The sequence below is a fragment of the Carcharodon carcharias genome, chromosome 3, assembly GCF_017639515.1.
Source record: "Carcharodon carcharias isolate sCarCar2 chromosome 3, sCarCar2.pri, whole genome shotgun sequence".
Lineage (NCBI taxonomy): Eukaryota > Metazoa > Chordata > Chondrichthyes > Lamniformes > Lamnidae > Carcharodon > Carcharodon carcharias.
This window is the reverse complement of record NC_054469.1, coordinates 20202599-20225252: the sequence shown is the minus strand read 5'-3', so window position 1 is coordinate 20225252 and position 22654 is coordinate 20202599. Positions and strand designations below refer to the sequence as shown.

General features: G+C 45.0%; 1 protein-coding gene across 1 annotated transcript in view; it reads right to left on the bottom strand.

Annotated features, from left to right (window-relative positions):
• Window positions 1-6168: 6168 nt before the first annotated feature.
• Window positions 6169-22654, bottom strand: part of LOC121276606 (nuclease EXOG, mitochondrial-like) — a 41867-nt gene continuing 25381 nt past the window's right edge. Inside the window, exon 6 of the mRNA XM_041185222.1 lies at window positions 6169-7142. Within this exon, the coding sequence (XP_041041156.1) occupies window positions 6681-7142 (462 nt within the window). The 3' untranslated portion in view covers window positions 6169-6680. The remainder of the gene's footprint in view (window positions 7143-22654) is intronic.

Sequence of the window (22654 nt, the reverse complement as noted above, 5' to 3'; positions counted from 1 at the left end):
AACCTTAATGTCAAGGGGAGTCACTCTTACTTCACCTCTGGAATTCAGTTTCTTTATCCCTGTTTGGAGCAAGGCTGTAATGAGGTCTGGAGCTGAGTGTTCTGGCAAAACCCAAGCTGAGCTTTGGTGAGCAGGCTATTGCTGAGTAAGTGCCCCTTGATATAACTGTCAGCTACCCCTTCCATCACTTTGCTGATGATTAAGAGTCAATTGATTGGGCGGTAATTGGTTAGATTGGACTTGCCCTGCATTTTGTGGACAGGAAGTGCCTGGGCAATTTTCCACATTGTCAGGTAGATGCCAATGTTGCTGTACTGGAACAGCTTGACTAAAGCACAATTAGTTCTGGAGCGCAAGTCTCCATCACTACAGCTGAGACAATACTGGGGTACAGATTATGAGCATCCAGTGAGCTCAAATGATTTTTGATATTGCATGGATGGCCTGAGTTGGTTGAAGATTAGATTCTGTGATAGTAAGGACATCAGGAGACTGAAATGGATCATCTACTCAGCATTTCTGGCTGAAGACAGTTGCAAACACATCAGCCTTTCCTTTTGTACATAGGTATTGGGCTCCACAACAGTTGAGGATAGACACGTCCTCTCTCAACATTCCCACCGGATGTAAGCTTCCTTCTTGATGCTTCTCTGATCTGCTTGGTGAATTTTTCATGTCAAAGTGGAGAAAGGGGTTAACCTGCACGTCGCTGTGTATAATGAAGTTCGAGCTGGTCACCAGCGCAGCTCTACAGACCTAGAATTTTCCTCTGCACATTGCTCCGAGACCAATACTGGCATCAAAAGAGCAAAGGAGGAAAATATGCTACTTTCTAGTTATTTTCTCAGTAATATTCTGCTTTCTGGTCGCCTTTAGAGCAGTATTGCTACTTTTTCAGTACTCAGCAGTATTGTCACTTCCTAAATTGGCATACAGTCCATTGCTATTAAAATGCAAAATGGATATCTAGCCAATATTCATCCCTCAAGCAACAGCATTAAAACAAAGATTATCTGGTCATTTTGCTGCTTACAGGAGCTTGCTGTGCACAAATTGACTGTCGCATTTCTTCCATTACACCAGTGACTTCATTGGCTGTAAAGAGTTTTGGCGTTGCGAAAGGTGCTATGTAAGCAGGACTGAGTAAAATGAGGCCCAAGAAAGGATTCCTGAGAAGCAGCCAATTGGAATTCTGATCCAACTATGCAAGAGGTTTAGCTACAGGGTAGTTACAGGGTTGTCAGGATTCATCTGTTGTGTGGATGAAAAATGAACCACAGCAGCAGGGAGTTGAAGGGATTGCTTCTGACCCCTGAAATCACCTGCCTTACCGACAGCCTGGGGAAAGCGCCACACTTGTCCTCTACAATGCCTACTATGCCGGGGTCAGGCACTCTCAAGGTCTGGCCAGGGCCATGGGTGGCAGTAGAATGTAGTGCAGGCTTCCCTGAGCATGAATGTTTAAAGCGATAGGCACAAGGCTTCAGCTGGCTGTGAATAGCGACAGGGCTTGTAATATCATCAGGGTAGTCAAGAAACTTCAATAGGACAGGAATGTCACACCACAAGCAAGGAACAGCAATACAATACCTTGAGCTCATGGGCAGCTATTCGTTATTCTGTAACAGTTCGAGGAGAATGTTAATTTCTTGCTATTTTCTGCTGGGTGGATTCACATAACATTAGTAAGTGCAGCTGTGACATAGATGGTCAAAATACATATGGTGGCATAAACATATTCACTTAAAGCATAGAAGGCCACTCAGCTCTAAAGATTTGCTTACTCTGTAAAAGTTATCCACATCTTCTTTCCCCATTTCAATTATTATTTTTGAAATGTTTATCCGCTTCCCTTGTGGAAGCTATTAAGAGTTCTGTTCCCAACCGTCTCCAGTAATGCATTCCACACACTGACAACTGGTGGCTTAAACAAATCTCTCTTAACCTCTCCGCTCATTCTTTGGGATCTTAAAGGTATCGACCTCTCCAATCTCTGATTCACCTGGGCCCTTCTTTGTGAGTGAGCCTAGACACCAGAAATGGGAGGCTACTTGACCTGAGGGGGCTTCAGAAGCAAGCCTGCTTCTGGCCTTGAGGGGACTCTGGACACATACATTTCGTGGCAGGTACCAGGGCACAGTGTTGTGCAGCAGAGTCTCAAGCTGGCGTCTGCCCCCTAGCTCAGGATGCCAATGCTAAATCCTCAGTGACGATCAGCGAGGTTAGGGGTGAAACCTTTTCGAAAACAAACATTCGCGCAAAGCGGGAACTGCTGGCAAGACATTCTTTGGTCCACTCCTCGTTGCCCTGATACAGATGAGTGGTTTGGGAAGCCACTTTAGAGGGCAGTTAAGAGTCAACCACGCGCGACCGGAGTCACTCATGGGCTAAAATAAAAGAAAAATACTGCGGATGCTGGAAATCTGCAATAAAAACAGAAAATGCTGGAGAAACTCAGCAGGTCTGGCAGCATCTGTGGAGAGAGAAAAACAGTTAACATTTCGAGTCCATATGACTCTCCTTCAGAGCAATCCAATTATGGGCTAGACTGGGGAAGGCTACAGGTTTCTTTCCCCGTAAGATACTGGGGAACCAGTTTATTTTTTTAATAACAATCTGATGGCATCACGGTCACTTTTTTTAAAATTATACTAATACCAACCAAATTAATTCCAAATATATTTAAGCTCAATTCAAATTCTCAAATGACCGTTGTGGGATTTAAACTCACATTCTCTGGATTGTCACTCCAGTAACATAACCCATGACAAAACTGGACTGAAACCTGGAACCCTCTTAGTTTTTAAGGCTCTGTGGGATGCCAGGCAATGCACTCACCAGTGGGACGCAAAGCACGGGCTATTTTTGATTGCTCCATGAACCCTTAAAGCAGATTAAAGCCTTGGAGATTTCATGGAGGTGGGCTAAGTCCATTTTTGAATCTGTTGCTATGTTTGCAGAAGGCAGCTGCCCTGGTGGAAGTGAACAGGCAGTGTGCTCCACATCACTGACGCGCAGTGGCAGGTTGTGCATACAACCTTCCTGGTGTATTAATCGAAAGATCGCCAACAGATGATAAACAATGTGCACCGTCCAGTATTAATGGGCACTGGTCCTCACAAAGGAATGCTCACAGGTCTTCTGTCTGCCATCTGCTGTGCAAAGTGGACATACTATTCGTTTGATCACAGGACAACCCAAAGGTTCTGCACTTCTGGAGCCAGAGGATTAAAAATTAAGCCTGATTACTCGTATCCAGTGTCATAAGGCATCCAACATTGGCAAGCTTAGATCCTGCTTTCCTTCCAGGCTCAAGTTTAGTGATAAAGAAGAAATTCATAAGCCCCTGGCTTATCACAGCAAATGATGCATTTCTCAAAGAACATATCGACAAAAGGCCCCTTCTGGTTGAAATGCTTAGCCCCTGTACAGAGATTCCTTCTGAATTGAAAGGCAGCTTTATAGATTGGTTTAGCAAATGTTTGGCATAATTTTCATTCCCAAAAGCCATGTAAAGATCAGCTTTAGTTTTCGATCTGCGAGCATTTAAAAAAGTGATGACCCACCTGCTATAAAGCAAAGATGTCTGCAATGCACACTTTGCAGTATGAATATTTGGCCATGTAGGAAATGATCTGAATAATTGAATAAAATGATTGCACTTTTGTTTAATGGCTGGGATAGAATCATAGAATGATACAGCACAGGAGGCCACTCACCCCATCATGCCTGTGCCTGCCTAATTGATAGAGCTATCAATTAGACCCACTCCCTTCCCCTTTCCCATAGCCCATTGAAGTATTTTCAAGTATTCACCTAATTGTCTTTTGAAAATTACGACTGAATGTATTCCCACCACCCCTTTCAGGCAGCACATTCGAAGTCTTAACAATTTGTTGCATAAAAAGATTCTCCTCATTTTCCTTCCGGTTCGTCTGCCAATTACCTGAAACACCAAGCTATTTTTCATGATGCCGAGAGGCTGTATGGTGTGGACATCGTGGATGCTTTGACAGAGTCTATCATAAGTAGCTGCTGCTCCCACAATCATGGTCAACAACTTATCAGATGATCAACTGGATCACTTCAGTGATGCAACCTTTACCATTCGCAGACTTAATTGCTTGAAACCTTGGTACCGCCCCGGCTGAATCAGTGTGTGTAGTTTTGGGCTCCACAGTATAGAAAGAAAATTGAGGCAATAGTGAAGACACATCACTAACTCACTGGGATGCTGCCTGGTATGAGGAAATAGAAACAGAGTTGAAAAAGTGGATTTTTTTTTAAAAAGCATTGGAGATGTTAGTTACTTGAGAGATATTTAAGAAGATAATGGGGTGGGACGATTGTTTCCAGTGACTGAGGAGACCTATAGAGTTTGAAGATTAAATGCAAGATACTTATGACATAGAGGGATGTGATTTAATGACTGAAGTAGAGACCAAAAGGGAGAAGTTCAACATTGTTCTGTCTGTTCATTGGGCTGAGGAAGGCATGGCAAATTTTAGATCTCCAAGACACTTCAAAGCATTGGTCTTTATTACAGGTACAAAACAATCTTAGGTGCTGACATTAAAACAAAAAATAACGGGAATAATTTTACATACTGGATTGTAACGACCCAAAGCCAGGTGTTTCCGGACAATTATACGCGGCTTGGATTATCTCAAAGTAGCTTCCACATCTGGTTCCTTAAAAATCATTGCACGGCCAGTGCAAGTGTTTATCATTAATATGGTAACTTTCACATCCAAATATATCAAAGCACTTTAAAAATAATATTATGTAAAGTGCAGTGACTTGAGAAAAGAAAGATTTGCGTTTATACAGATGTCCCAGAGTGTCTTACAGCCAATGAAGTATTTTTGAAGTGTCGTCACTGTTTTAATGTAGGATACATGGCATCTAATTTGTGCTCAGCAAGGTCCCACAAACAACAAGATGATAATGACCAGATAATCTGTTTTCTAGGATAAAAGCAAAATACTGCAGACGCTGGAAATCTGAAACAAAAACAATAGTTGCAGGAAAGACTCAGCAGGTCTGACAGCATCTGTGGAGAGAAAGGCAGAGTTAACGTTTCGAGTCTGTATGACTCTTCTTCAGGACTAAAGATAAGTAAAAATGTGGTGAAATATATACTGTTTAAGGGTGGGGGGCAGGTGAAGCTGGATAGGAGGCCAGTGATAGGTCTGTTTTCTAGTAATGTTGGTGGAGGGATAAATATTGGCCAGGAAACCATGGTGAAGGCCTCAGTTCTTCTTCAAGATAGTACGATCGGATCTTTTGCGACCGCTCGAGGGGGCAGATGGAGTCTCAGGTTAACGTCTCATCCGGCAGAATAAGACTTGCACTTATATTGCAGCAAGCCCCATTGCTGCACTGAAGGGTTAGCCTGGATTTGTGCTCAAGTCCCTGATGTAGGACTCGAACTTGTAACTTTCTGACTCAGAGACAACAATGCTACCGATTGAGATGGACAGTTGTTTACGTGGGTAACCAGCTGCGGTCATTCTGTAACCGGCAATGTTCAATAAACAGCACTGAGGTGGATGAACTGCTCTTGACAGGATTATTTGAGAGATTTGGATCTAGGGCAATAGTTTGCAATTCTATAATGCACCTCGCGTGTGAAAAGGTAAAGGGTGTGGGGAAGGGAGGAGGGGGTTTGAAGGAAGTTTTGGAGTGCAATAAGACAAGAGGTAGCAAAGTGGAACTGATCCTAAAATTCCAAGAGGACAGGGTCACACTGATTGGGCAAGAGAGCCACGGTAAAGTAGAGAAACTGACATTAGTCCCGTGTTGGTAGGAGGAACATCAGGGAAACCTGGAGTTACCGTTATTTTCAATCCGAAGCTAAGCTTCAGGAATACTTAGTAGAACGTAGCAATTCCATGAGATCAGTAATTCTTTCTGCAGCAGTTTGCTTTAAAGGTTTGTCTGAGCAGGCTATAGATCACTTTGCTGATGTGTTGCACTGTGAAATAATGGGGCACAGATTCATCAAACATCAGTTTCCATACAGTTGAGAATGGGAGGTCTGGCTTGGAGAGTATTAGCAAAAATTCCACTCATCTAGGGAATGGCACATGGTCCAGAGTAACAAGGAGAATATTTAAAAAAAGGTAAATATATAAGGTGTAGACTAAAATAAGACAATGTAAAAAATAAAATGCAAAACTAGATTTACCTCATCAGTACATAGCTAGCTATATCTAAGGTCATGCATAATCAAATTAATATATCATATATGCCGTACATCAGCACATATTGATATAAATCACTTATCATTATGTATCCACATACACTGTACACAATGCCACATACCATACATCAATACCTCACAGCACATACCTTACAACAATACATACCTATATGTACCTTGTCCAAACAAATCTGTTGGTACATATCTGCAGTATCTTGTCATTAGATAACTTTGCATACCTTATATGAGTCAGCACATACCTTGACAGTATGTATCTACAGATCGTGTCAGTACATATTTGTATTCACCTGATAGCTGTGCATACCATACGTCAGTACATACCTGCATGTACTTTATGTCAAAACATAACGACACATAATATACATTAATATGTTAGCAGACAAAACATATACCGTATGTCTGTGCATAACTGCATACATCTCATATCAGCATGAACTAAGGATTTCTACATGCTTTAACCAGCCCTGGCTGCTCTGCCTTCACCTGCTTCCTTCAATTCCACTTCTTGCTTTTTCTTCTGGTACAGGTTCTGCAGGTACTCATCTGGCTCAATCCCACTTTCCTGCAGCTCGGTCATGACTTTCTCCAACCTGTGCAGAGTGCTGGCATTCTGCACTTTCCGCCCAGCGATGTACCGAGTAAACTCCACCAAGTTCAGCAGCTTGCAGGTGTCAGTCTTACAGAGATCGCGGCACTGTCTGGCTTTGTCCAAGGCTGGGAAGAAAGTGACCCCGGACATCTTCTCCAGGTCCTGGAGGTCCACTTGATATTCAGACAGTTGATGGTCAAAGCCAATTGGGCTATTGGGCACAACGAAGGCCCCCAGAGCCATCAATCCGGACAGCTCGCTGCTCTTCTGAGCGAGAATGACTTTGTATAGATGCGTCGGTACAGCAACTTCACTCTCCCCTATCACCTGAATGCAGAGAGAAACAGACAAACAATGACAAGTCTGAGCAATCGATGGAAAACTGGACACCATCGTTAAAAGGGAAACCAGAGTGGCTAGAAAACTATAATGAAACAGAGGAGGGCTGCAGGTCACAGAAAAAGAAAAGTTAGCAGTTAAGCAAAGGCAGAAGTTAACCACTTTCTTTTTCATCTGCTGATCAAACTGTTTTTGATTGCCTAGCAATAAGTCATTTCTTTATTTTATCCTGCCCCATTATCAGTCCTTCCGTAACAAGGTATTGGCCAAACCTCAGAGAAAACACCTGACCTGGGACATCCTCGAGATGTTTAGGTATTCCCGTTGTGGTTTTTGTTTGGGTCAGTGCGTTGAGACGCAGGCTGTCAGCTTTTGTTCCATTTACCTCAATCCACATCAATATCCCACTTAGTAACCAACTAAATGGACTCAGCTGTGGCTCAGTGATAGTACTCTCACCAAAATCAGAAGGTTGGGGGTTCAAGTCCCGCTGACACTTCAGTGCAGTACTAAGTGGGCAGTGCACTGCAGAAGGTGCCATCTTTTGGATCAGATGTTTGCCCTCTCAGGTGCACTGATCTAAAGATCAGGGAAATTCTCCCTACTGTCCTGGTCAATACCTAAACCACGACTTATGACATCTAAACAGTTTATCTAGTAACTATGACACTGAATTAGTGAAACCTTGCTGTAACAAGACCAAATTTTGAAAGAAATATCATGGGAGACTCAAGGTTGGAATGTCCAGGACAAATGTCGCACTTCTGGCAAGTACCAAAATTTTTTAAAAACACATTCTGTTCCTCGAAGTTTTCACCAATAGCTATCTTAACGCTCCAGGATTATCCACCTCGGCATTGTTCGTATATTCAAACAGTCACGTCTGAACTCAGGTCTTTTTTTAACTGCCCAATCAATGAGCCTGACATACTTTGGACAGATGTACAAATGCCTATATTTGAAAGCACACAAGACACAGCATTGACTGAGCATCAAAGTACAGCACAGCTTTAACAAACAGCACCAGGCTTGACCCTTTCTTTTAAAGCAAGTGGGTCAGACTACCATTTCTGCTTTCGCTATTCTGATTCGGCTACTCTAGTTTTAAATCATCAGAAAACATTGCAAAACAGATGCTCCTTTTACCCATACAAAGAACTCATATTTCTATAATTCCAGTGACTACTTCCTTGCCATAATTCAAGTTTATTAATTATTAAAACTTAACTTAACAAGAATTTATATTTATTTAGTGCCTTTAATATAATGTAAGTGCTTCACGTGAGTATAATACAAGTATGACATCGGGCATACAAGCAGGTATTAAGGTCAGATTAGGTAAAAACAAAAAAACTGCGGATGCTGGAAATCCAAAACAAAAACAGAATTACCTGGAAAAACTCAGCAGGTCTGGCAGCATCGGCGGAGAAGAAAAGAGTTGACGTTTCGAGTCCTCATAACCCTTCGACAGAACTTGGTTGAAGGGTCATGAGGACTCGAAACGTCAACTCTTTTCTTCTCCGACGATGCTGCCAGACCTGCTGAGTTTTTTCAAGGTCAGATTAGGTCCTGACTCCCCAAAACATGTCCACCATCTACAAGGCATAAATCAGGAGTGTGATGGAATGCTCTCCACTTGCCTGGATGAGTGCAGCTCCATCGATACTCAAGAAACTTGACACTGTCCAGCCCATCTGATTGGCATCCTGTCCACCAATATAAACATTCACTTCTTCCACCAGCGACGCACAGTGGCAGCGGTATGTACCATCTACAAGATGCACTGCAGCAGCCATTCAAGGAGCTTGCAGCAGCATCTTCCAAACACGTGACCTCTACCACCTAAAAGGACAAGGGCAGCAGACACGTGGGAACAACACCACCTGCAAGTTCCTCTCCAAGCCACGAACCATCCTGAATTGGAAATATATCACTGTTCCTCCACCGTCGCTGGGTCAAAATCGTGGAACTCCCTTTCTAAGAGTGCTGCGGGTGTATCTGCAGCGGTTCAGGAAGGCGGCTCACCAGCGCCTTCTCAACAGCAATTAGGGACAGGCAAAAAATGTTGGCTTAGTCAACGATGCTCCACTTTCCACGACATAGTTTTTTAAAATGCCCAGAAGTTTAGGCAAAGAGGTAGATTTTAAGGAACATCTGAAAAAAACAAAAGTGAGATGAAGAGGTGAAGAGGTTTAGGGAGGGAATTCCAGAGCTTGGGGCCTATGGAACTGAAAGAACAGCCACTAATGATGAAGCGATTAGAATTACAGATGCACAACAAGCCGGAATTAGAGCAGTGCAGAAATCTCGGAGGTTTGTGGAGCCAGAGGAGATTATAGAGATAGGAAGAAGCGAGGCCATGCAGAGATTTGAAAATAAGGATGAGATTTTTTAAATAAAACGTTTATTGACTGGGAGTCAATTTAGATCAGTGAGCACAAGGGTGATAGGGAAACGGGACTTGGTGCGAGTTAAGACACAAACAGCAGAGTTTTGGGTGACCTCAAGTTTACAGAGGGTAGAACGTGGTAGATCAGCCAGGAGTGCGTTGGAATAATTAAGTCTAGAGGTAACAGAGGCATAAATGAGGGTTGCAGCAGAGGATGAGCAAAGACGAGCGATGTTAGAGGCAGAAATAAGTGCTCTGAGTGAATATGAGGTCAAAAGCTCACCTCGGGATCAACTACGACAGCAAGGTTGCGAACAGACCATCTTAATCTCAGACTGCTGGCAAGGCGAGGGATGGAGTCATAGCTAGGGAATGGAGTTTAGAGCGGGGACCTAAAACAGTGAAATGGCCAATGCACAGCCAGCAAGCCCTCACTATCCAGCCCATGAAGCCCCATACCATAAACCAGTTTCAATTTGCATCTAAGGGTACAGTTTATGATTTAGCTCTCCCAGTGAAGAGCTCTGCACCACAAAACAAATGTGCTCTCCTGTGCCCAATTTCTCATGTGAAATTTGCCAGTCAGTGCCATACTTGGGGCAGTTTAATGTCCATTAGGAACATAAATAGGCCATTTAACCCCTCGAGTCTGTTCCACTATTCAATGAGATTGTAGCTGATCTAACTTCACACACCCACTGTTGCTTCATATCCTTAATATCTAGGGTTAATAAAAATCTATCAAACATCTTGCATTAAGTCATCAAATGATACGACATTCAGAGTAGGACAAGAGACTTTCACTCTTCAGTGTGGCTGAACGGTCAATGCTAAAGCTAAAAAAAAAAACTATCTGTCCCTCATAATTCTCAATTGCTACTTAATTGTTCAGAAGAAAGCTTCTATTTTTCATATCAAGTAGGAGGCACAGTGAGTTAGGCAGCTGTAAGACAGTCTACATTCTGAAGCTATTACACATGCAATTTGAGCTGATCCAAATGACAGCTAGATAGATTTGATAATCAGATTACTTGTGCTGTATTGAAGGGTAGCTCATGGCTGGTAATATTGTCTCTACATCAGTCTAACTATTCAGTAAAATGGCATTTCAATTTACTTCAACACATTCTATGTCACAGGAGATGACAACAGGTAGCCTGCAGATGAGCTGTGTTCTGCTGGTACAGAAACCAACTGCAGCATTAATAATTGCCAAGCTGTCAAAGTCGATATAGCTTTGCTTCAAGGCCATGAACTGAAAATGTGGCTTAGCTCAAACACAAAGCAACACAGGAAGAGATGCAATTAAATGTTTGGATCTCAAATGTAAAACACTAATTTGACTCATTTCTGTAGGTGAATCAAGGGAGTTACATATTATGCAAACATCACAGGTTTGTTCCTGCTGATATTGTATTCTATAATTAATTGAACCTAAATAACTATTTTGCCTTCTTTATGGTATTGATGTAGCTCAGTAAACTGAGACTATGTTGTTCAAATTTACTGATACCAAATGTGAACAATCTGCAATCTGACCTTGTTATTTAACTTTCCATTATCCATTGCCATCTCTGCCCCAGGTCTCTTGTCACACATCACCTGAAGCCGGGGTTCCAACAGGTGAAGGTAACACAACCCCAAACATCAGCAAAGGGCTTTCTGGACTTGCTGCCAATAACTAAGAGTGTAATGATGCAAACTGGGAATCACACCCTGTCAGACGGCTATAAACATGTTGGTGTAGTGGTGATATCACTGGACTGGTAATCCAAAGGCCCAGTCTTTACTGCATTCTTAGCGCTGTCTTTAGGTACTACATTGAAGAGAAGAACAAAGAAGGAGTGACAGCACAGCAGAAAGGAAGGGGGAATGATCAAGTGAACAAATGCAAGAGAGTGACAGTCTGCCAGAGAAGAACAGCCATTAAAAGAGAGAGAGAATTGGGAGTGAGCAAGATGCTAAACCAAGCTGAAAGGAAAGCCAAGTTGACTCTTTTGTTATCTGTTTGTGAGTGCAACTTCTAAAACTAGCTGACTGGGCTCAGCAAAACTAAGCTGATTCAAGATTTCAGTCGTTCAGAATGTGCCAGTGCAAAACATGGCTGTTGCCACTTTGCTTCATGGTAAAACTTGCCAGCCTTTACCCAGGCTGCCAATTCAACTCCTATCGATTCAATTATAACATTAAGTGTGTGACAGTCTAGGGTGAGTGACAACAAACAAGAAGCAGCAAGAGCTGCTTGGCAGTGGAGAGGCTACAATGCAAAATCTTGACACATCTACGGCCGGTGTGGTAATGGCAGACTGGTAATGGATTAGGATCCATTTTGAATCAGATTTTTGCTTTTCCGCTGTTCTGAACACCATGGTTTGAACTGCCCCAGCTGGTAACATCAACTCAGGCAGCAATGCTGTGCCAGATAGCATGAAGACTACAGCTGATGTGAGATGACCTGGGCTAAACAGTGCTCATGCATCATCAGCCTCTCCAACCAACCTCAGCAGCTAGTTTCAATGATAAGATCATTAGTGTTCTCTATTCACAAAATCACAGAGAAACACAAGCATATTCATAGCATTCATCTGGAATTGATATATCTAGAAGGGGTCTTGACACTGACTTGGGAACAGGAGTAGACCTTGCGTCTGCTGTGCCAGTCAATCAGATCTTGATCTTAACTCCATTGAGGAGGCAATGGCGTAGTGGTATTATCACTAGACTGTTAATCCATAGACCCAGATAATGCTCTGGGAACCTGGGTGCGAAATCTTACATGCAGATGGTGGAATTTGAATTCAATAAAAACCTGGAATTAAAAGTCTAATGATGACCGTGAAATGATTGTTGTTAAAGCCCATCTGCCCTTTGGGGAAGGGAAATCCGCTGGCCTACATGCGACTCCAGTCCCACAGCAATGTGGTTGACTCTTAAATGCCCTGTGAACTAGGGCAATTAGGGATGGGTAATAAATGCTGACCTGGCCAGCAACACCCACATCCCATGAAAGAATTTAAAAACCACCTCGGTTCCAAATCCCTAAATACCCTTCCTTGCCTGCCGAAAGATTCGTCAATCTCGTTTTTGAGATTTTTCACTTGACACCAGCCTTTTGTGGGAGAGGGTTATTGATTTCCACTACTCTTTGTGTGAAGAAATGTTTCCTGACATCACCCCAAAAGTCCTCATCTTAAAGTTGTAGTCTTAATGCTAATTTTTAATTAAAATTAATCTTAATTTTAATGTCATGAATTGTCTTCGAAGACCGACTGGAAAGCTATGGAGCTGCAGTACGCTCAATGAATAATAAAGTCACCTGCACAATAGGAAAACAGAACTCAGACTCCCAATTACTGGAAGCATCCTGGGCACAGTATCAGTTACACTTCTACGATATAATTAACTTGAAATCTCTTTAGTCATCACTAATATAAAATTCAATGACACACTGATGACTGTGTACTTTGTGTTTGTTAAACATGAATGTAAAATATCACGGCTGTATATATGGCACTGTTTACTTCCTCAATTATTGTCTATCTATCCATCCTCGATGCCCCCGTGAAACAAATATTGACCAGATATATCAGATTGTAATTACGCCCATCAATATCCTTCAGTGTCAACAGCAACTATCTGCTCCCATCATATTAAGCAGATGTAGCACGGGATTCAGAACGACAGCGTATTAATCACCTTCAACAACAACAACCTGTACTTATATAGTGACTTCATGTAATATAACATCCCAAAGTGCTTCATGAGAGCATTACAAACTAAATTTGATATCAAGCCATCTAAGGAGATATTAGGGTAGATGACCGAAAGCTCGGTCAAACAGGTAAGTTTTAAGGAGCATCTTACAGGACGAAAGGGAGGCGGAGAGGTGTAAGGGCCTGAATATTCCTTCGTCGGGCATGTGTAATCGGTGGGCCTGGGAGAGGTCAGGAAACAGGCACGCGACCGCAATTTCACACGGGCTGGCCAATTAACACGTCTTCTGAATGGTCGGGAAGGGCCACGCAGGGGCCTGTCGGGCGCAGGGTCCAACAGCAACCTGGCGGGGGGGGTTTAAGATCGGCAGAGGCAGCTCCCTGAAGGCTGCCAGGGGAGAATCTTTCCCTGGTCTGGGGACTGGAGCAATGGCCTCACCAGCGGCTGGAGACGTCAGGCCAGGTGGGCAATCGGCCCCCCGTTTCTTGGACGAGTGCCTCGTGGAGGAGGGTGGGTGTCAGGCGGGACACTCTCATACCCAGGGATGGCAGAAGGAGGCCGCCAAATCAGACCAAAACAGCTTGGGAGGAGGTGGCAGCCATAACGTTGTGCGGCGCACATGGGTGCTGTGCTGCAAAAGCTTCAACCACCTGCTGCGCTCGGCAAGGGGTGAATACCGAGTTGGCATGGATCGGTGTGGAGAAGCGTCAAGGGCTGGCCGTTCCCCCCTTGGAGCTCAGGGGTGTTAAGAGTCTGAGTGCCAACTGTCAATGATGCTGGAGCTGGCCAAGGGGATGAGCCCTGGTTGCTCGGACTGAGTGCCTTGCGGATTGAGGGCCACGACTCAGTAGTGCCCTGCAAAGTGTTCCTCAGGTGGGGTTGACCAGGCTGCAATGGCGCTGCAGGTAGAGCGTAGGCCTCAGCAATGTTCCCCTGTCCTTTCAGGAGGAGGAGCCATAACACAGAAAGAGGTCAAGGACAGGCGGAGGTCCCCCAAACCTCCTAATCATGACAAGGTTTGAAATGGACATTTTGGAGCTGGAGAGCTGCCACCCAGCTCAGTCAGCCAGTCGTGAGGAGGCATGGGTCTCTGACTCAGCAGGGCACAGAGGTGAGTGTGTCAGATTGTGCAGACACTCTTGCATAGTCTCATCATTAATGGAAGCCTCAAAACTGGAGTCCCCATTGATCATTGGAAGACGATGGCACCATGATGCAGATCTCCATTGTCTCACCAGGGTGCCTGGCATGCGCAGTGACAGTGTAACGACTTAAACTAATGACGTGTCACTATTCTCCCTTAGATTTGCCAGCACGTACTTGGATGCAGGACGCCAAAGAGCCACCCTTGACCCCAGAGGACCGCTAGGCTTCAGCTGCACCTGTGTCATACCCGCTCTCTGAACTAGGCACCAGCGCAGATACCAGCACCCTGGTGGGCATTCAGCTAGAAGGTCGGTGCGCTGTGGTGAGGGCATTTCACACTCGCTTGAGGAGCAGGCGGAGGCAGAGAGTGCCCAGGGCGCCAGCAGTTTGAGGACTGCTGGGGACCAAGACGATGTTGGGTTGTAGACAGATGATGAGCCTCTGGATTTGTCCTTAAGGCAGCAGATGCTGGATGTCCAGCGGGATGTGCGGGAGGATCTGGCGGAGATCCATGAGTGTCTGCGTGCCATGGTCTCTGTTGAGGAGGATATGCGGAGCATGAGCACTGCTTTGACCTTCATCGCCGAGCGCACTGCTTCCTCCATTGAGAGAGTGGCGACTCTCATGGAGAGGCAACTCCAGGTACAGAATCAAGGGTTGCAGGGGTTGCACTCAGACCTGTAAGCCCTCACACAGGCAATGACCTCAGGTGGTCAGTGCCAGTGTGGGAGATGGATGAGGCACCCGCTATCCCAGCTAGGTGCCCATCCATCAATGGTGAGCAGGGAGGTCCAAAGTAACCTGACGTTGGCGCACGACATGTGAGATGGGGACACCAAGACGTAGCACTTGCAAACTAAGTTTAAGGTACCATGAGCAAAAGAAGGACTGTTCACGGGTGATATTCTGTTCTGCCATCTTTTGTTTATATGTTTACAGGTATAGGAATTAACACCAGATATGGTAATGTTCATTTGTTGTGAGTGTCAAAATTATATAAATTTTGCTTTTGTCTTAATGCCCTGAGTATGCTTCACCTTTTTTTTGGGTGCAGGGCATGCCAGTATCTAATGCTGGACGTGAGTGACTCTAAACTTTATTGCACATGCACTGAGTGGACTTTGGGTTCAAATAAAAGGGTCATTTCAGACATTGGGATGGAGGCAGCAGCCCTGGTGTGAGGCGGAAGCAGGTCTTTGGCAGCCTGGCTGAAGAAGCATTGGATCAAGGCATCCCTGGTGTCCCTGCCTCCCTGGAGGTTACTGAGGTCTGCCTCCAAGCCCTCAGCCTTCTCCTCATCGTGCTCCTCTTCTGACTCTCTACCGGATTCATCATCTGTGGCCTGTGCAGCTGCCTCGAGATCCTCTTGCTGCATTGGGCCCCCCCTTGCTAGTGCCAGATTGTGGCGAACGCAGCATGCAATGATTATCAGTGACACCCGCTCTGGGTGAATAGTCCAGGCATCGAAAGCGCATCTTGAGAAGACCTATGGTTTTCTCTACCACTGACCTTGTGGAGGCATGGCTCCTATTATAACGTGGCTCTGCCTCTGTTCTTGGGTGGTGGAGAGGCGTCGTGAGCCACCTTTTCAACAGATAGTCCTTGTCATCCAGCAGCCATCCATCCATCCAGTCGGGCTGGAGCACTGAAGAGCCTCGGCACCTGGGAGAGTCTCAGGATGTAAGTGTCATGGGAGCTGCCGTAGTACCTTGCACAGACTTGCAGAACGCACCTGTCACACACTATCTGCACGTTCATGGAATCCCTTCCTGTTGACAAAGGCACCCGGCACCTTGATGGTCACATGTGTGCAGTCAATAGCATCCTGGACGTGGGGGAACCCAGCAATCACTTCAGCATTGCACCTCGGACATACTGAGGTAGCTACATCGCTGCCTGTAAACCCTGCAAACCCTCTGGCTCACTCAGCTTGGCTGGCCTCGTCCATACAGAAATGAATAAATGTCATTACCTGTCTGAACACAGCTTCTGTCACGAGCTTGACGCAACTGTGGACAGCTGATCGGGACACTCCACACAGATTCCCCACTGAGCCCTGGAAAAAGCCAGAGGCATAGAAGTTGAGGGCCACTGTGACCTTCGGAGCCACTGGCATGGGGTGTCCACCCCCACAGTTGGAGCTGATCTCAGGCCCAATCATCTGGCAAATGGAGGTCACTATCTTCCTGGAGAGGCGGAGCCTCCTTCAGCATTGCACCTCGGACATGTTGAGGTAGCTGCATCGCTGCCTGTAAACCCTGGCAGCAGGATAGTGGCGTCTTCTGTGGCCCCTTCCATCTTGGACTACCTGCTGGCCCCTTGTGCCTGCGCCTCTCCTCCCAAAGGTCCGTCTCCTGGAAGCCGCATTGGGAACCTGGCTTCCTCGCCTGTCTGCCCCTCTCTTCCTCCTCAGAGGAGGTGTGACCAGCCACAATCCCCATTACCAGGGTTACAGAAGCCTGTCTAATGCCTGGAAGGGTCTACACGGTCAAAATTCGCTGGAGGCCTTGGAGGCGCCGATGAGTCCTGGAAATGATGCCTGGAAATGCTAAGAATGAGGCTCAGAACAGAGATGAGGCTGTCAAGTTCAAATAAGCAGCCAGCAGCAAATTACCTCCTAAACTCTGCACTACTCACAACGTCAATGCAGCAGGTCCTTTGTATCCCGCCCTTGGGTGAGGTTTTGTAAAAAAAGTGGGCTGCCCGCCTGCCTGTTTTGCCCGTGCAACAAGCGCATAATCGCACAGGCAATGTAAAGCGCCAACAGTGACCTTTTCAGTTGCTTTCTAATTGATGGCGGGCACGGCTCTTACGCTCACACGTGCCGGCCAACCCTGGAGACCGCTTGCGTGCGGGATGACATCAGGACCCTCGCCCGACGTCAGCCCCCGCCATTTCATGCCCGATCGGGTCGGGGGCCGCGCCTGCCTGTGGGATGTGAAATTCTGCCCCAGGGCTTAGAGCCTTGGACAAGGCAAGGACACGGAAAGAGTCAGAGGAGCTCCGAAGGTCACAGTGGCCCTCAACTTCTATGCCTCTGGCTTTTTCCAGGGCTCAGTAGGGAATCTGTGTGGAGGGTCCCGATCAGCTGTCCACAGTTGTGTCAGAGGAGTTGTCTAACCGGGAGATAATACAAGTCAGCGAACACAGGGATGACGGGGTGAACAAGATTCAGTCTGAGTGCAGACACAAGCAGACCTCAAGTTTATGGAGGGTAGAGTATGGGAGGCCAAGAAGAAGTGCATTGCCACACTCAAGTTCGGACACCAGGTATTGGTTCCAAAATGATGTGCTGATGAGAGCTTTAAAAACTCACAATGGTTTCAAGGTGGCTGAGGAGGGTAACAGGCGAGGTGGCACAGAGATTCAGGGCAGGAGCAGCAAATAACAGGTGCAAAGGTGGGCCAGAATAGTACGATGGCAGGTGATCAGGGGTGAAGTCTGGCAGGTCAGGCTGGCATACAGGAGGCAGGATACCCGTTCTGACTGTGGAAGAGCACAGCGTAACAGCAGGCTGGTACAGAAGCAGAAGCCTCTGGGGCTTCAGTAAAAGGCCTGGCACAAGACAGTGACTGAAATTTAAAATGCATCCGCTGGCTTAACACTGTAAAAAATTGAAGACGGGAAACACTCAGGAGGTCAGGCAGCATCTGCGGAGACATAAGAGTTAATGTTTCACATCAGACAAAAGGCCATTGACCTGAAGCGTTAGCTCTGTTTCTCTCTCCACGGATGCTGTCTGACCTGGAGTGTTTCCAGCATTTTGTGTATTTGTTATGGATTTCCAGCATCCAAAGTATATTGCTTTTGTGAAAATCATAGGTTTGGTTAAAATGGCAGGAAGGGCGGAGTGCCTCTACTGCCACAATGCTATCAACGGTGGGAAGTTGCTAGAGAGATAGCGGATGCATTGGTGATCATTTTCCAAAATTCTATAGATTCTGGAATGTTCCTGAAGATTGGAAAGTGGCAAATGTCACCCCACTATTTAAGGAGGGAGGGAGAGAGAAAACAGGGAACTTGTTAGTCTTACATCAGTAGTGGAGAAAATGCTAGAATCTATAATAAAGGACGTGATAAATGGGTACTTGGATAATTATTATCCGACTGGGCATAGTCAGCATGGATTTGCGAATGGGAAATCAATTTTGACGAGCTTGCTGGAGTTTTTTTGAGGATGTTACTAACGAAATTGATAAAGGAGAGTCGATGGACATAGTATACTTGGATTTTCAGAAGACCTTTGATAAAGTCCCCCACAGGAGGTTGACTGCAGAATTAAAGCACATGGGATAGGAGGCAGTATACTGGCGTGGATTAAGGATTGGCTAACAGGCAGAAAACAGAGAGTAGGAATAAATGGGTCATTCTCGTGTTGGCAGGTATGACTCATGGGGTACCACAAGGATCAGTACTTGGGCACCAGCTGCTCACAATGTATATCAATGCTTTAATGTGGGGACCAAATATAATATTTCCAAGTTCATGGATGATACAAAGCTAGGTGGGAATGTGTGTTGTGAGGAAGGTGTAAAGCGGCTACAAGAGGTTTGGAAAGACTTAGTGAGTGAGCAAGAAAATGGCAGATGGAATATAATGTGGAAAAATGTGAGGTCATCCACTTTGGTAGAAGGAACAGATGTGCAGGGTATTTTCTAAATGGTACGAGATTAGAAACTGTAGATGTACAAAGGGACCTGGGTGTTCTTGTCCATAAGTCACTGAAAGCTAACATGCAGGTGCTGCGAGCAATTAGGGAGGCTAATGGAATGTTAGCCTTTATCGCAAGAAGATTTGAGGACAGGTATAGTGAAGCAGGTATAGCAAGTCTTGCTTCAATTATACAGAAGCTTGGTAAGACCACACTTGGAGTACTGGGCAGTTTTGGTCTCCTTACCTCAGGAAGGATATTATTACCATAGAGGGAGTGCAATGACTTGTTCCGGGGATGGTGGGACTGTCTTACGAAGAGAGATTGGGCAAACTGGGCCTGTATTCTCTAAGTCTTCTAAGAATGAGAGGTGATCTAATTGAAACCTATAAAATGCTAAAAGGAATAGACAGGGTAGATGCAGGTAAGATGTTTCCCCTGGTTGGGGGATCTAGAACCAGGGAACACAAATTCAAAATAAGGGGAAAGCCATTTAGGACCCAGATTAGGAGAAATTTCTTTACTCAGAGGGTTGTGAATCTTTGGAATTCTCTACCCTGAAGGCTGTGAAAGCTTAGTCATTGAGAATATTTAAAGTAGAGACTGACAGATTTCTGATTAACAGTAACATACAGGGTTATGGGGATAGTTGGGTAAAAGGCATTGGAGGGTTCGATCAGCCACAATCGTATTGAATGGCAGAGCAGGCTCGACAGGTTAAATAACCTTCTCCTGCTATTATGTTCCTAAGTCTTCAACTACATTGTGATGGGCAGATTGGCTTTCTGCAATACGAAAATGGTACAGATTGTCCAGTATAAACGGTCACATCAAAAAGTGACACTAAATCGAGAGACAGGGAGTAAGCTCTAGTGACGAGAAAGTGACAGCACATTGACACAAGTTTAAAGGGGGTGCAAGAAGAGAGAGACCTGGGAGTGGGTGTTTATGCACAAACCTTTTGAAGGTGGCAGGGCAGGTTAACAAAGCTGTTAATAAAGCAGACAAGATCCAAGGCTTTAGACATACGGGGAGAAAGTAGAAAAGCAAGGAAATGGTACAAAACCTATAGAAAACACAAGCTTAATCCCTAATGCCCAGCTCTCTTTAAGAGGATGTGATGCTTTGAAAAGGGTACAGAAGAGGGTGACGAGGATGATTCCAGGGCTAAAGGATTAGTTATTTGGATAGAATGGAGGAGCTGGGGTTCCTCTCTGAGCAGAGAAGGCCAAGATGAGATTTGATAGAGGTGAATCATGAAAGTTTTCCGCGGAGTAAATAAAGGGAAACTGTTGTAAGTATTTTAAAGGACCTTTAACCTGAAGGCACAGGTTTAAAGTCATTGGCAAAAGAAGCAGGGACGTCATAATTAAAAACATTTTTATGGTAACAAGGGGTTAGAATTTGCCTGATAGGCTGGTGGAAATTGATTCAAAAGTGGCCTTTGAAAAAAAAATAGATAAACATTTGAAGAAGAAAATTGCATGGATATAGGGAAAGGACAGAAGAGTGGGACTAACTGGATTTCTCTTTGATAGAGCAGGTGCAGACTCATAGGGCTGAAGGTTCTTCTTTTGAGCTGTACTCTTCTATGATTCTATAGGCACACTTCAGTTAATACAATTACTACTTTTTTCAGTGGAGAAGTAAAGTATTCAGGGTTCACAAACTTATAACAGGTCTCGTATTCTTAATCAGTTCAAACAAATCAGCATTGTGGCAGGAACCAGAAGCAACCGTCCAACAAAATTCCACTGATAAAAACAATACAATAACTACTTGCTGATTTAGCTATCAGTTCCAGCCATGGAGTGATGCAAAATCACAACCAAGAATTACTTGATTTACGACAACTCCCAGCAATTCGGCTTTTTCAATGCCATTCACACTAGGCGGGCTAGAAGGCAGGTTGTAGAACATAAGAAATAGGAGCGGGGTAGGCCATTCAGCCCCTCAAGCCTACCTTGCCATTCAATAAGATCATGTCTGATCTGCCCTAGGCCTCAACTCCTCTTTCGTGGCAGCTCCTCACAGCCCTCAACTCCCCAATATTTCAAAAATCTATCTACCTCCTCTTTAAATACTTTCAGTGATCTAACCTCCACAACTCTCTGGGGTAGAGAATACCTGACATTCACTACTCTCTGAGAGAAGAAATTCCTTCGCATCTCAGTTTTAAATTAACATCCCCTTATTCTGTAACTATGGCCCCTAGTTTGAGATTCCCTCACACCTTCTCAACACCTATCCTGTCAAGCCGCCTCAGAATCTTTTACGTTTCAATAAGATCACCCCTCATTCTTCTAAACTCTAATGAATAAAGGCCTAACCTGTTTAGCCGTTCATGATAAGTCAACCCCTTCATCTCAGGAATCAGCCCAGTGAATCTCTTTTGAACTGCCTCCAATGCCAGTATATCCTTTCTTAAATACAGGGACCAAAACTGTACGAAGTACTCCAGGTGCGGCCTGACCAACACTTTGTATAGTTGTAACAAGACTTCCCTATTTTTAAACTCCAACCCCTTAGCAATACAGGCCAAAATTCTATTTGCCTCCTTAATTATTTGCTGCACCTGCATGCTAACTTTTGGCGTTTCATGCATAAGAATACCCAGATCACACTGTGCTGCACTTTTTTGGAGTCTCTCTCCATTCAAATAATAGTCTGTCTTTTGATTCTTCCTACCAAAGTGCATGGCCTCACACTTTCCTACATTGAACTCCATCTGCTAAGTTTTTGCCCACTCACTCAACCTGCCTATATCCCCTTGCAGATTCCTTATGTCCTCATCACAACATGCCCTCCCATCTATTTTTGTATTGTCAGCAAATTTGGATACATTACACTCTGCCCCCTCCTCCAAATCATTAATATACACAGTAAATAATTGAGGCCCTAGGACTGATCCTTGTGGCACTCCACTAGTTACGTCTTTCCGGCCTGAAAAAGACCTATTAATCCCAACCACTCTGTCTTCTGTGTGTTAACCAATCCTCAATCCATGCTAATACACTACCCCCAATGCTGAGAGTTCCTGTCTTGTGCAATAACCTTTTATTTGGCATCGTATTGAATGCCTTCTGGAAATCCAAACATACAACTATGGGTTTCCCTTTATCAACTTTGCTTGTTTAAACACCGCTAATGGGACTGTGGAAAATAATCCCCAGGAAACTTTACAATAAGGAATAAAAACAGAAAATGCTGTAAGCACTCAGTGAGTCAACCAACGTTGGTGGAGAGAGAAACAGAGTTAACAGCCGGAATTTAATCAGGCCATTGTGGCAGGAAGCATGGCGGCCTGGCCTACTTCATCGGGGGAGAGGCCACGCGTCAGTCTCCTGCTGGCAGGGAAACCTCCCCCGATTAAGTCGAAGGCGGGAAAGGGAGACTGGCCTGATTGCGGCGGGATGTCAGTTAGGCTCATTAATGAGCCGACTGACGCCAACTATCACTGAGTCCACCAGAGTTTAGTGGTGGCTCAGGGGTGAAATGGTAGGTGCACGGCTTTCCCATGCCTCCCGAAGGCTCCCCAGCAAACCCTGTGGGGTTTGCCATCAGCCAACCAGGCGGTTGGGCAGCCACCCTCATTGTCAG